The 15,393-nt window shown below is 46.4% G+C and overlaps 1 protein-coding gene across 1 annotated transcript in view; it reads right to left on the bottom strand.

Annotated features, from left to right (window-relative positions):
• ETF1 (eukaryotic translation termination factor 1) overlaps positions 1-15,393 on the bottom strand; it is a 35,844-nt gene that overhangs the window by 11,923 nt on the left and 8,528 nt on the right. The window contains exons 3-4 of the mRNA XM_048500007.1: positions 2,230-2,405; positions 2,006-2,145 (exon numbers count right to left, since the gene is read on the bottom strand). Of these exons, the coding sequence (XP_048355964.1) occupies positions 2,006-2,145; positions 2,230-2,405 (316 nt within the window). The remainder of the gene's footprint in view (positions 1-2,005; positions 2,146-2,229; positions 2,406-15,393) is intronic.

Raw genomic sequence — 15,393 nt, 5'->3', positions numbered from 1 at the left:
GGTTTGCAGTGATGTACCAAGTAGATAAAGGGAACAGAGACTTGATTGTAAGTGAAAGGACAAGCTCACGAGGAGTAAAAAAAGCTTTATGCCCAAAGCTCAGTCAAGCTTAATTTTTTTTTAAAAGAAAGAGTCACATACCACTGAGAAAAGGAAAGGAAGGAAGCAACAGAAGTGATCAGAGAAGCAAGGGAGGCAAAGCCACAAACTGATGCCTAATGAACTGATGAATGGTTAGTAAATACACTGCAAGTCCAGGCTTTATGTCTTGTGTGATTCCTGCAATTAAGCAACTGACCTGGAATGAGAATGAATTGCCTTTGAGCAAACAAGGTGAGTAGCAAAAAGAGGCGCAACATGCTCCTAGCCAGCCCAGGGCTCCAATTAGAGACGTCAAGCTGGAAATACACGGCCAGGAATTTGCAGCAATCTAAGCAGTTACGCGCTTTTTCGCACCACTACTTTGTCAACCGATTCAGAATCACAAGGGGCTGCATGTTGCTTAAGAGCGTGCTTGTTAAACCTCATGTAACGGGGGGGGGGGGATACATATGAGGAACTAGAGGCAAGCACCATGGTGTGGGGGAGCACGCAGCCAATCTGGTGATGCACAAATATCTAGAGATGCAGGTTCAACTCCCCAGAGGCCTGGTTAACTGCTGCCCTGGCCTAAAATTATTAGTTAAGCCAGCCAGCCAGTAGTTATAAACAACAATGCCACTGTTTTTCTAAAAATATATATTCAGAAACAACAATCACAAAATCTTGATCAACTGGTATGTTACACTGGCTGGTGGTTTATCGAATTTCATTTAAACTACATTGTGCTTCAAAAACAAAAGATCAGATATCTTAAAGAGATTTTAAAAAACAATCCCTGCCTGGGGGCTTACAATGTAATAGAGGAACGTAAGAGCAGGCTAGGGCTGGAAACAGAAAACTGGGAAAAGCTTGAACAAAGAGATGTGTCTTCAAATACTTCTTGAGGACGATGATGGATGGAATGAGGCAGGTGTCAGGAGGAGAACATTTCAATGGCAAAGGGCAGCTAAGGAAAATGCAGGCACGGGGTAGAAAGAGCTCAAAAGAACGAGTGACAGCAAGCGGAAAATGGAATGCAAAGACACGGACCCAGGACACAAATGTTTTATTCTCATAATCCAGGGGTCTGCAACCTGTGGCTCTCCAGATGTCATGGACTACAATTCCCATCAGCCCCTGCCAGCATGGCCAATTGTTAAACCTCATGTAATTGGCCATGCTGGCAGGGGCTGATGGGAATTGTAGTCCATGAACATCTGGAGAGTCACTGGTTGCAGACCCCTGTCATAATCTTACGAATAATTTTTATAGCAGGGAAATTATAATCTTGCAGGGTCCGTATTACAGGAGTTGGTTTGCCTGAATGCCGAAGCCAATTTGCACTAAGAATTACATTTCATTGTGGATTTCCCCAGAAATCCACCAGACCACGGCCCCCAGCCCGGAAAACCCACCAGAACCAGTTTCCACAGAAAATTTCTTGTCTTTCAAGATCATGCTTCAAAGACATGACACTACAAATCACACGTCCTTGTCTGTAAGAATGGGCTGGATATTGGAGGGCAGACAATGAATTCCATTTCCAGTGTTGCTTTACACTATTAAAATCCATCAGCACAGTTTGGGTCTTCTTGTTTATGCGCTCAGACACATAGAGGGGCAATGGAAATTATCTAAGACCAGAAATTATCTAAGATACGAGTCAGATAAGGAAAACAGCAGAAGGGCATTTGCATCATGAGAAGTGGTGTCGTTAGATCCAGTCCTTGGATTGCAAAGTAAACGATGTGGCTCAATACCGTTGGCATGCAAGTACCAATGAAAGACAGCATATAATGTTGTGAGCACGCTAATTATATTGTGATTAAAAATCGTAAGCAAAACAACAAGTCATCAGTTCAATGAGCATCATTATTATGTCATAAAAGCTACAGTACGGACAGAAGTACAGAATGCCTCTTACCTCTGTATGGAATTTATTATCGCACAAATACAAGGATGTATTTATTGGTTTGAAAGGTTCAAAGTCAATGTTCACTTTCTTCTCTTTTCCTTCTTCTGTCACAATTGTTCCACAGTAAACAACCAGACCATTTGGAGGTACTGTAAAGAACATAGAGGGCAACCTTAGATGATGTCGAAGGAGGTGTCAAATTACACCAAGTGGAACCGGCAGAACTTTTTTACCTTTGTTATAAAGTTTTAGCCGTTGCTGTACAGACGTAATGGCGCCAAGGACTGAAAGGCGATTCACTCGAGACTTAATGTTGGATGCGGTGCCAAACTCATCGGCTAACATTTTCGCCACTCGTGAAATCTGGTCTTTGGGGGGAATGATCAGTGATATCATGCTGGTGCCATTGCTAAATGGAAAGAAAAAGAAACTAGGTTAGGAAAGCACAGCTTGTAGAGCCTCGAGCACACAAGGGAACTTGAATCCCAAACCTATTGCACAATGTTTGGAGCTCCCTTTCATCCTAACCCCATTCCCATGGCAGCCAAGAAAGTCAATGCAATTCTGGGATGCATCAATAAGAGTACAGTGTCTAGATCGAGGGAAGTAATTGTACCACTCTACATTGTATTAGTCAGACCACACCTAGAGTTCTGTGTTCAGTTCTGGGCACTGCAATTTAAGAAGGATACTGACAGAGGAAGGCAACCAAAATGGTAAAAGGTCTGGAATCCATGCCCTACAAAGAGGGAAGCTTTAGGGAGCTGGGGATGTTTAGTCTGGAGAAGGAAAGGTTAAGGGGGGACCTGATAGCTATGGCCCTTGTGGTCTCTTCCAACTCTATGATTCTATGTGTCCCTTTTGACACACGTCTCAGGCCAAAGAGTTATGTGCCAGAATATACCCAAACTAGTTACCCTTTATGTGTGTTCGGATACTACATAATGTTCTCCACTATTCGACACTAACTGCTGTGCAATATATTAGTAGTTACTGCTTTGTCACTGCAGCGTTAAAACAGAACCAGTTCTTAAAAGAAGAGTGGAACGATTTTAAACCGGAGTCACTCCTTCCACACGGTCCTCCTTGAACATCCCCTGAAGGGTAGGACCCAAGGAGCAACTGTTGGATCTAAACTTAAATGGCAAACTTCAGAAATTTTGGAGCCGTAGGAGAGGGAAAACATTTTTTCCTCTGGAATAAACAGAAATTTGGAGAGGAAGGTGAAAGAGACGCCACACTATCAAAATTAAGCTTATTGTACCGAATAAGATAAAAACTCTTTCTTTATAATTGCGCACAAAAATTACTCTCGGGCATCTCCATGAAATTTGGAAGAAAGCCTTAGTTTTCTACAAGAAAAACTGCAAATATACTGAACATGAGCAGCAGCTGCAAGGTGCTGTGCCCTAAGCACACATCTGAAGGGCCTGAGGAAGAAGGCCCATGGAAGGACTGGGCCTCCAGGTTCAATCTTCAGAATCTCCAGTTAGAACAAGGGTCTGCAAGCCTCGCGGCTAAATCAGATGTTCATGGACCTGAATTTATCAGCCCCTGCCAGCATGGCCAATTGGCCATGGTGGCAGGGGCTGATGGGAATTGTAGTCCACGAACATCTGGAGAGCTGCAGGTTGCAGACCCCTGAGTTAGAAGGATCTGGCAGTAGGTGATGTGCAAGACCAAGGCCCCTTCCGCACATACAGAATAATGTACTTTCGATCCACTTTCACAATTGTTTGCAAGTGGACTTTGCTATTCCGCACAGTAAAATCCAGCTGCAAAGTGGCATTGAAAATGGACTGAAAGTGACCATCATCGACATGATCGGAAGGGGCCCTAGTAAATAACACTGTCCCTGACTGTCTAATTTAATATAAGGCACCTTCATGCACGTTCAGCGTGGGGTAGTGGTTAAAAGCAGGTGGATTCTAATCTGGAGAGCCGGGTCTGATTCCCCTCTCCTCCACCTGAGTGGCAGAAGCTTATCTGGTGAACCGCACTCCTAAGTTCCTGCTGGGTGATCGTGGGCTAGTCACAGTTCTTTGGAACTCTCTCAGCCCCACTTGTTGGGGGGAGAGGAAGGGAAAGGAGCTCGTAAACCACCTTGAGTCTCCTTACAGGAGAGAAAGGTGGGGTATAAATCCAAACTCCTCTTTTTCTTCTTCTTAAAGCAGCAATCCACAAGCAAAAAAAAGGCCCAATCCCTGCCTCTTATCAAGTTGGGAGCACCCTCTAGGTGCAGAAATGCATCTTCAATTTGAGCATTCTACCGGTATGTCTACAGAATACAAAGGAATTATTTTCACTCAAGTTTTCGTAGGATTTTTTTTTCACTACTAAAAAAACTGGTAGACAACCTTGGAAAACAGAGAAAACATTTTCCTGCAGTCCTCTCATCCACAGTAGTTTCACAGAGCTTTAACCCTAGACCTTTATATCTCTAATCACGCAGTATAACAGTTGCTATGCATTCCTCGAATCAGAGGAGCCAAAACAATGCTTTACAATACAGACACCCAAAATAAATCACTCAAACTCCCTGAATATTTCCTTGCTTGCAAATTATGCTGCTATTCACATTTTAACATAATGCACAGACTTCCAAACACCCTAAATGCTCCTAAATGACTCTCCTTCGTGCTTCTCGGTGTCATGAGTCAGCCCCTGGGTACTTACCAGGATACAGAGGGCTCTGAGGCAGAACCTGAGGACATAGTGGAGCCAGAGTTGGCTGCTCCTGAGGAAGACCAGGCAGCAGAGCCAAAGCCCAGAGCCAACGCCCAGCCCTTCCCTGCCTGATGACATACAAGCGGAGGAGCCTGCAGGTCCTCCTAGGGAACCCAGTGATGAGCCAGTTGTGCATAGGAGGCAGAAGCAGAGGCTGCTACTGCAGAAACAAAGGGGCTCGTATTCCAGCAAGATATAGGAAGAATGGAAGTGTCTGCATCTGATGAGGATTAACTCCTTGCACAATCTCAACCCCTTGGACAAGGCTCTTTATATAAGCCTTGGTGTGAGCTTGCTTCTGCCTGAGTGCAACAAGTGTGTTTCCTGTTGCCTCTTTGTGCCTGGTCTACAGCTGATCTCCAGCCTGTTTACCTGATCTCCTGTGTCGAGACCCGTTGGACTGACCTGTGACTATGCCTTCGCCTGCCTTGACCCACTGGACTTTCTTCTGACTATGCTCTTGTCTGCCGCCTGTTCTGTCCTGCGAGACTGGACCTGATCACACCCTGCCTGCCTGCAGCACACTCACTTTGGTAGAAGATATGTCACTTGTTACCAAGTTCTTAATTTTCTTGAAGCATACTGATACTTTCAGTACACTGAAATCATAGACTGCAGACTGGCAGAAAAGAGAGTTGTGATTTCCGATTTCCTCTCCTCCCACAGCAGAGCCCCGCTTTGTCCCCGATTTTACTCCTGTGGGTCTGCCCTCTGACTCTCAGGAGGCAATCTTCAAGGGCTCTGTAGCTTCAGCAGGAAGGGGAAAAGGAACATTCTGCTTTGTCATACCCAAAGATCAACCAAATCTATATAGCACACATCACAAGATGCGGAAATGTATTTTGCAGTACAGACAATGCACACAAGGCATTAAACATCAAACGGTAATGAGCCATTAGTATCAATCAATCCCCAATGAGATTCTCCTGAGGTTGGCAGTATATCAGCATGTAGTTCCTCAGAAATCCCACACCCACAGTTTACCTGAGATAATGCTACACGCACTATCTTTTAGATACAATACATCTTAGTATCACACATGATCCTTCGGACAAAAGCCAATCACATCAAGTTGGATCTCACACAAAAACATTTGCTGACTGAAGAGATTTCCTTTCAGCAGAGTTTTTTGTTTGTTTGTTTGTTTCCCCTTCAAGATCAGAATGAGGGGGAGGATCCAGAGGTCTGGTGCAGGAATGGGGAGCTGCAAAACTCACACGCCTACACACTTTCTTTCTGTCAAAGGAAATCCTACATCAGAACCAAGCCAGTGTTATGGATTCATTAACTGCTAGAGACAGCCTGCTCGGTTGCTCAAATGAAGTTTATAGAGATACTCATGGGGCGCACACTGCTGCCACCTGCTGGCTAAAGAAGGAGACAGTGCGGTCAAGAGAAAATGAAGTCTACCGGACAGCTATCAGACCTGCACTGGATTAATCAAGATTCAGATTAAGTTCCAGTGTTCTGTAGTTTCACTACTCTAGCAACTGATCTCTGGATACTATCAATTATTCAGAAGATTCTGAGTCTTCAACTGGCTTGAGTAACTGGACCTTATGAGCAGAAAACAAGAACTCAGGGAACGTGGATGCAACCATGCTTTAAAAAATACGTGAAGGTATAACCAGTTCTGTTAGGTAGGATCCAAGCAGAGCATTCTAAAACAAAAATGGTCCAGCTTGTGATGGATGAAGTTATTCTGCTTAGTTTTTGTTTTGTTTTTTTGGTGGAAAAGGGTATAGCACAGGTTGACGGCAAAATATCTTGGGAAGCGACTGCAGACAGACTTTAGTTTATAAGATTTACACCCAACCCTCACTCAGCAAAGCCAGGCTCAGGCCTAGGACCAAACCAAATCTGTACAGCTCAGGCTTTGAAAGAAGGACAGTTGGCTCTCATACGCTGCTTTTCTCAACCATAAGGAGTCTCAAAGCAGCTTCCTCTCCCCACAACAGACACCTTTTGTGAGGTAGGTGGGAGTTCTGAGAGAACTGGGACTAGCCCAAGGTCAACCAGCAGGCTTCATGTGGAGGAGTGGAAAAACACACTCAGTTCTCCAGATCAGAATATGCTGCTCATGGGAAGAGCGGGGAAACAAGCTCAGTTCTCCAAATTAGAGTCCAGAACTGTTAATGTCTACACCAGGGGTCTGCAATCTGTGGCTCCGGAGCCGCATGCGGCTCTTTCAGACTTATACTGCGGCTCCGCGTGGCCTGGAGTCAGAGGGTAGCGTAGGCGTGTCCCTCCAGAGCAGTGCTGGAAGGAAAGGCGTGTGGAGGGGATGAACCGGAGGCAGCTCCGTGTGTGAGGGCGCCACGTTTCGCATCCCCTCCACTCACCTCTCCTTCCAGTGCTGCTCTGGAGGGGTGGAGGGACATGCCCACTCTGCCCTCCGACCCCTGGAGGTCAGAGGGTGCCGTGGACAGAGCAGCCGCCATCCCCCCTCTGCCCCACAGAGCAGGCGACTGCCTGCTCCATTGGGCAGAGGGGATTTCCCTGCCCAGCACCTCCACCTCCCAGCGCTGGAAGGAAAGGTGAGTGGAACCGCCTCTCCGGGTCGGTAGATCTTCAGGCCTGTGGAACACAGGTCCAAATGGCTCTTTGGGTGGTAAAGGTTGCTGACCCCTGGTCTACACCATGCTGGCACAGGTCTGTGATTTACAATAATTTCCTTAGAACTTCTTCAAAAACGTACAAAGTACTTTATGTTTTCTGGTGTAATATAACAAAACAATCACTGGACACTTACCGAGAAGGGTCCTTCTCCTCTGAGCGAAGGAGGACATCTTCTTGTGGGCATTTCCCACCGGTTTGCTGGTGGGAAACTTGCTGGTGGGAAACTTCAGCTTCCTGTTTCCCATGGGAGACCCCTCCTCCTTCCTCAGCTTTGCATACTTCCGATGAGTAGTGCAGATAAGATAGTACCCCCTCAGAGACCCAACAGGAACTAGGTAGTAAAGAGCGTAAGGGGATGAGGGGAGAGGAATGGAAACCCCACCAGGCTGCAATCTGACTAACAGGAAACTGAACAAACAAGGCAACTGTCCCTAGTCCCAACAAGAAATCCTGCAAAGAACTAACAACTGAACTTCTTTCTCCTTTTTGGGGGTCTGTTCGTTGGAAGTGCAAGATGCCCTCCTTTGCTCAGAGGAGAAGGACCCTTCATGGTAAGTGTCCAATGGTTGTTCTCCCCTGAGCAGGCCATCTCCATATTGTGGGACCTTCTAAAGCACCGTCCCTTAAACGGGTGGGTCAAGACGTAGGCCCATCTTAATGCTGTCCTGGAGGAAAAGCAGGAGGTTGCGAACTCCTGGACTATGTGGGTCCTTCCTGCGGCACTACCAGATGGCCTTCCACAGGGCATCGTAAATTTTATTGGTTGACCTGACAGGAAGCCAAGAGGATATCTGTAGATAGCCTAATTCTGCGAAGAGGTTCCGCTCAATCTCCATGTGGCTAAATGCCACCAAGCTTGGTGGGGGTGGTTGATCGGACCCTGCTGGAGACGGTCCTCCCGGATGGGCAGTGACAAACTCTGAATGACTGACAGTTCCTTCAGAGTGGAAAACCAAGGTCTCCTGGGCCAGTAGGAGGCTACTATGATGACCTCTGCTTCCAGCAGGTTCGCTCTGCATAGCAGCTAGGGTAGCACCAGTACCGGCGGGAATGCATACAGAAGTGTCTAGGGCCAAGGGGCTGTTAATGTATCTGGGCCCTCCACTGCTGGGTACGAGAAGAATCATGTAAGTTGATGGTTGCTGGAGAAGGCAAACAGGTCCACCTTTGGGGATCCAAGAGTGCTGCAGATAAACTGGAAGACCTCCCTATTCATCATCTGCTCCACGTCCTGTATTGTCTGTCAGCAGAATCAGTCAGCCTGACAATCTGAGCTCCAATGCAGGTTCTCGGCCCTGATGGAGGTGATGTTCTTCTCTGCCCAAGAGAGGATGGACTGTGCCTCTCTGTGTAGGGTGCTGGATTAGGAATCCCCCTGTCAATTTATGTAGGACTTGGCTGCAATGTTGTCTGTCCTTATAAGGACGTGAGAGCCCTGCATCTGGCAGCTGAATGCTAGCGCTAGCTGGAGGATTGTAGCTCGAGGCGGTTGATTGGGAGCTTGGACTCCTGAGCTGGCTAGAGCCCCTGGGTCGGGGTTCCCTCTAGGGTTTCCCCCCAGCCAGAGAGGCTCACATCCATGAAGATTTGGCATGTGTGACTCACCCCATAGGTTTTTCCCTGCATGATGTTGTCACGCTTGGTCCACCAGATCAAGGAGGCCTTGACTGGACTTGGAACCGCCTTGAGTGTAATGATAGAAAAGAGAATACCAAAACAAAGGCAGGACAGGATCTAGAGGACTGCTTCTCCCTCAGAGGCAGGAAAGAAACTGAGGATGGAGGAGAGGTCTCTCACAGGAAGTGGAAGTTTACTTCCAGCCTCTCCAGCAAGCTGGTGGGAAACACCCACAATAAGGAGATGTCCTCCTGCTCAGGGGAGAATAACAGGACAAACCATATCAGGCCTCTCCTACACAACGGTTATTTTTACTACTTTGCAAATCACCCAAGGAGCTTCTTGATGGCTATTTGGAACTATGTTCTGCATTGTTAAGTCCAACACTCTTCCACTACGGCCCAGAAGCTTGTTTTGACCAGGATGTACATGAGAGTTTAGGGAAAATTCTCATGCACAATAACAGTACGGTCATTATGCCAGTTTAACAAGTCTCAGTCTATGCCAACTACGTAACGGATTATTATACTCTCAAAGTACCAGTTCCTTGTCAAAACAGGAAGCCTGCCTACAGAGCAGATGTCGTACACTTGGGTTACCAGGCCACACTTGGCCATAGCTGCAGAAACCAGTCATTCAGATATTCCACACTCCACCCCTAATGAAATGTGATGCCAATCAGGCCTTATCAGAGGATAATTTAAATCAGGGATGACCACCTTCTATGTTGGTCGGAAGGGTCAACTCTGCTGTCCACATCGTCATGTTGACTGGAACCCCCCCCCCCCCACTGATCACCTGCCAAAAGAGAACACCTAGCAATAAAGGCTTTGATGCAGACTGAGCATGTTCAAGGACAGCACGATTTAACAAATACATATATTAACATCCTGCGTCTCTCTAGAATTGTATATATAATATGCAAACACTAAAGTCGTTTTTTCTTTTGAGAAAAACCTGGGCAACTTTTACACTGTTGCTGAATTAAAATTTGGCTCGGATTCTAGGACCGCATCACCCCCCATATACTTACACGGCCTCTTCGCTCAGAGGCCAATCTGCTGGTGGTTCCCGGCCCCTCGATGATGCGGGTTGGCTCCACATCGGCTAGGGCTCACAGTTTTGCCCTGCCCAGGGAACGCTCTTCCACCAGTTATCCGGGTCTCCAAGGGACCTTGGTGAGTTCCTGCGAGAGGGCCTGCAGAGCTGTCTGGCCTGGGTCTGAGAGACTCAGCCTGTATTGTGCCCCTCCTTTGGCCCTATACCTGGGCCTTAACACATCTACTAAGATCTGCCTCTGAAGTATCTAATATTAGGTATCGGGTTTCACCTATACCTATACTTGTGCTTACCATCTCATTATTTTGTAAATAAGTTAATGTGTAGTTAGTTTCAATTGCTTATAAGTTTTAGTTTATTTATGATATTTTATGATTGTATCCATTATATATACAAATACCTAGACTTCAAGGGCTGGATAGAAATTTACAGCCAAATAAATAAATAAATATGATCTGAGACACAAAATATACACGCAGTATATTTTGTCTTCCGCACTGAGCGCTCTCTTGAACTTGGTCCAAAAAATTTACTGGGACAAAATCCTAAATATTCTTCACTTTTAAAAGATCAACTCTTGCAATGGGGAAAAAAATTCAGATTACATGGGTTCTGCAAGCTCCGCAAAGCTGAATTATTCCAGAGGGCTTTTGTGCACCGGAAATAGGGCTGCAGTGAAACAAGAGTGTTTACAGCAAAGCTTGGGGTAAAGGATTAGCAACTGGAGACTACAGCAGAGAGTACAGTTCGTACTACCTGTTGCTATATGTAGCTATGTGTTAGGTCTCGAGCCTTAAGCCAACAAACGCTCTATGTTGTTGATCAGTAGCGTTTATTGATAAGCGTCAGAGCACCAAAGCTTGTTCTGCCAGACCTGGCCTCTGCCATCCCCTTTATCCCTACAACTTCCCCTCCCCAGATTCTCAAGAAAAAACAGTCTCCAGAGCTAAGGCACCCCAAGTTCAGTGGTGATAGACAGAGAAAGTCACTTGGCTTCCTGCCCCCAAGAGACAACAGAGATGCTCCATTTCTCATGACAGCAGGGTGTCAGAGGAAGCCTAGTTATCTACAAAGCATGTGAAGCCATAAAATAAAGATCAATAAAAGAATGCACCAGATGGCAGTGGTAACATATAGAAAGCTGGTTACATATATCTTTTAGAAGCATTGATATGTAGTGTTAAGCAGTTACAATGAGGTAGGAATGCATCTCAATCACCCAGATACAATTCCCTTGACATTATGTAATTTCTGCTTTTGTTTAAAAAGTCATGTTACGTTAATACTTATGCTGTACCTCACCTCTGGTCTGTCAACTGAATTGTAATCTATGTATTCTGCTTAGAATTCCAGTGAAAAAATGGGACTTTATATAATGTAGATAAAATGCAGCAAAGGAGACCACAGACAAAAAGGTGCAGTTCTACAAGTTTCTTTAAGACAAGGAATATGCCTGAAGGGAGATAAACACAAGTACATAAAAACTAAATGCAACTATGAACTGCGTGTGTGAGCATGAGTCATCAAGTCACAGCTGACTTATGGTGACCCATAGGGCATCTAAGACAAAGGACGTTCAGAGGTGGTTTGCTATCGCTTGCCTTCGCTTGGGCAGAGAGTTCCAAGAGACCTGTGTCTGCCCAAGGTCACTCAGCAGGCTTCATGTGGAGGAGTGGGAAACTGAACCCATTTCTCCAGGTCAGAGCCCACCACTCTTAACCACTGTACCTTGCTGGCTCTTGAATGCTGGCTCTTGAATGAATAGGTAAAATCACCAGTCCTTTTTTTGGGAGGGGGGAAGGTAATGAGGAGAACAGTGCCCCCAAGTAAGACAGGAAATGCTTAGACCAGGGGTCTGCAACCTGCGGCTCTCCAGATGTTCATGGACAACAATTGGCCCTGATGGCAGGGGCTGATGGGAATTGTAGTCCATGGACATCAGGAGAGTCGTAGGTTGCAGACCCCTGGCTTAGACCTATAGGTCAACAGAACATCTTCTCACCCCTTATTTATAGGACACTTTCTGAACAGTGACATCAAGTTCCCCTTTCTCAATTTGCACCAGGGTCAAACACTGCGATTAAGGCACGGACCAGCCCTGTCAACACACTCACGCATCCTGGCTCTGAGTACTTGTTGGTTTGTTTACCCGCACTGCATGCTTCAACTCCCAACAGCTGACTGCTAAGACGTCAGAGACAGCTTCCCTGCCAAGGTCTCGTATCCTCCACTCGCCATCACCAAGGGAATAGTTTGGGTTGCATAAATCACTCAAAACAGCCAACCATTGATATGTCCCCGCCTCAACCAAGGTCCCAGGTCTGTTCCCAGGCAGAGGCCCCTCCAAAGGCCCTGTAGGTGCAGCCTCACATCCAGGGCTAGGGCAACAGTCCCTTTAATTACTCCCCACCACTGGACGGAGGTTCCCTACCAGTGAGTGGAACTGAGCCGGCTGGGAGAGCTCCCTCTGCTGGGTGGCTGCCCTATCTGTACAGCACCAGTAGGGTGACTGCACAGCCACGCGGCTTACAGGAAACGTTGCTACGGGGTGAAGCTGAGGTAGCTGGGCGATCCAGCCCGCCCCATGCTGCCCACCTTGTCCCACAGAATATCTGGTTCCTCCAGACTGTTCCCCCCCGACTAGCTTTCTGAGCTCCCCACCTACACCAGCCAGCCATTCTCAGAACCACCTCCTTCTAGCCACGTCAAGTTCCTCATCCGGAGCAAAATTCCCACAGCAACTTTAACACCAGAGATGTCCAGTGTGGGCAGTCCTTCCTGCCAGCCCTTTAGCTACCCTTGGGACCTGGACCTGCCTTTGCCATATCTCAGCCGCTGCTTCTGTTTTTTTATGGGCTACCCTTTGGCTCACTAACTTCACCCCCTTCCCCAGATCTGCGGTGCCGTGGGATGCAACACGGATGGTTTTTGTAGCCTAGCGCATGCCCAGACTTCACTACTGGCTATAAACTCATCAGAAGGTGGCACGGAGTGAGGAAACGACAGTAGAGTGGCAGCAAATTATGGTGTGGGTTCGTATTCAGCCATGGTTCTAGGTCACTCCTGCCCCACCTATTTTCTGGGTATAATGTCCAGGCTGCTCAGCATCCCTATTCCCACTCATGAGGGCTGACTGGCCAGACAACGTCTGCTGACAGCTATGATTTACCCTTGGGCAAGGAGCCTTCCCCCGATACAGGCAGCTCTTCCGCTCACAGCTCTGCAGACCTGTGCCTCAAGAAGCTTTCAAAACAGTACACCTTCTAGGCCAGGGTTTGTAACCTGCGGCTCTCCAGATGTTCATGGACTACAAATCCCATTGGCCCCTGCCACCATGGCCAATTGGCCATGCTGGCAGGGGCTGATGGGAATTGTAGTCTATGAACATCTGGAGAGCCAAAGGTTGCAAACCCCTGTTCTAGGCCTTCCGTACCTGAACAACAACTTCTTGGACCTCATCAAGTCAGCTAATCAACAATCCCACACATGACCCCTCAATAAAAGAATGCAATTATGCATCAAAGCAGAATGCAGCAAGCTACTTGCCAAAAATCAGGTTGAAATCTAAAACTGGTCATGTCATGCTGTGCCAGGAACCCTGAGCTGTATGGGTTCATAAAACAAATGCTATGTCACTTCTCTCTGGGCTGTCCACATGTCAGGCACAGTATCTTGGCATTATGACATGGGTAGCTCTTGGCGTCAGAAATATTTAAACAGATTGTTGTTCGTGCTTCCTCTCTAAACAAGGTATGATCTGCAGCAGCATTCCAAAAAGATCCGTTTACTGAAGAATGAAATGCAATTGGGTTCGTTGTGGGGGGGTGAGAAATGAGTATTCCCAGTCGATCCAAGAAGCAAGGACTTTGGTTTTGGCTTTCGGTCCCATAATGTTCTAGGTTATTGTATAGAATCCAGATAGATGCAATACTGAAATATTCAGCACACACATTAAATATGTTTTTAATGCCAAGATACTGTGCCTGACATGTGGACAGCCCAGAGAGAAGTGACAGAGCATTTGTTTTATGAACCCATACAGCTCAGGGTTCCTGGCACAGCATGACATGACAAGAAGCCCAAGATCATAGAGAAGCAGCTTCTGCCAGTCAGGAGATCATAGAGAGGTAGCTTCTGCCAGTCAGGAGATCATAGAGAGGTAGTTTCAGCTAGTCAGGAGATCATAGACAGGTAGCTTCTGCCAGTCAGGAGATCATAGAGAAGTAGCTTCTGACAGTCAGGAGATCATAGAGCGGTAACTTCTGCTAGTCAGGAGAGATAACGCAAGACTCCATGGACCAAATATTTTAGAATAGCTGTCATAAATGATAGTTAAAAACCTTCCCCGTACACTCTGCTTTTCATAAACTACTGCTTTACAGATTTTTTTTCTCCCTGTAAAATATTGTAAAGCTTCAAATCAGCATATCTCACGGATCCAGACACAAAATATAAACAAGAACCCTACAAATGGTTTACTTCAGATCTTCAGATTTAGGAATTGTTTATGATACCGAAGTTGCATTATGGTTTTAAAAGCTAGGACTAGCAGCAAAGCACGGTTCATGGCTAAGACTGAACTTGTTCAGTATTCCAGAAACTAGTGATCAAAAACAGTCAGATATTGGAAGATCATGCTCTCAAATTTAATTACAACCCGGGTTGTTAATCAACCTGTCTACTAACACTATCTCCTCCCCCTTCGGGCCCCTTGACCCTGCTGCTTCGCTCCCCCACCAAAACACCTACAGATGATAAATGAAAAGCGGGGATCAACTAAACAGCGTGTGAAGAAATGTCGCCACAAGATTCCTGTTCGGTTTGTTTTCTGCAGAAGACTAAAAAGGCCACATCTCTGGAATCATCCAAATTAATTCTTCTCAAACTTTTAGAAGTGGATCCTACTTAAAGTACAGTTTCCCCTTCAGTCATGTCCGACCTGGGGTACCACTGCAAGCAGTGATTTCATAGGCAAGTCATTTTTGTGGGGTAGTTTGCCATTGCTTTCCCTGGCTATTATTTTTCTTAGCCCTCATTTACCCACCAAGGAATGGATGGATGGGTCGAAGCTGACCATGAGCCAGATGCCAGGATATCTGACCCACAGGGGCCTCAAACTCCTGACCATGTAAGTGGCAGTGCAAGCACTTGACCACTATGCCACGCGGCTCCTGATCCTACTTAGAATCTCACTATAAGGATGCACTCCTAAATTTACTAAACGGGGGTGGGGTGCGGGTGCTGTTTCCCAGCACAGGAATCTCAATTCAGTTAGCACTTATTAACCTGTTATTTTACTTTCCATTGTCCCCACATTTGTCCTCAACCAATCTATGAGGTAGATTAGGCTGAGCGTGTGACCAGGCCAGTCACCA

Source organism: Sphaerodactylus townsendi, linkage group LG01 (assembly GCF_021028975.2).
Source record: "Sphaerodactylus townsendi isolate TG3544 linkage group LG01, MPM_Stown_v2.3, whole genome shotgun sequence".
Taxonomy (NCBI): domain Eukaryota; kingdom Metazoa; phylum Chordata; class Lepidosauria; order Squamata; family Sphaerodactylidae; genus Sphaerodactylus; species Sphaerodactylus townsendi.
The sequence above is the reverse complement of the archived record's forward strand: the minus strand, read 5'-3'. Positions and strand labels throughout refer to the sequence as shown.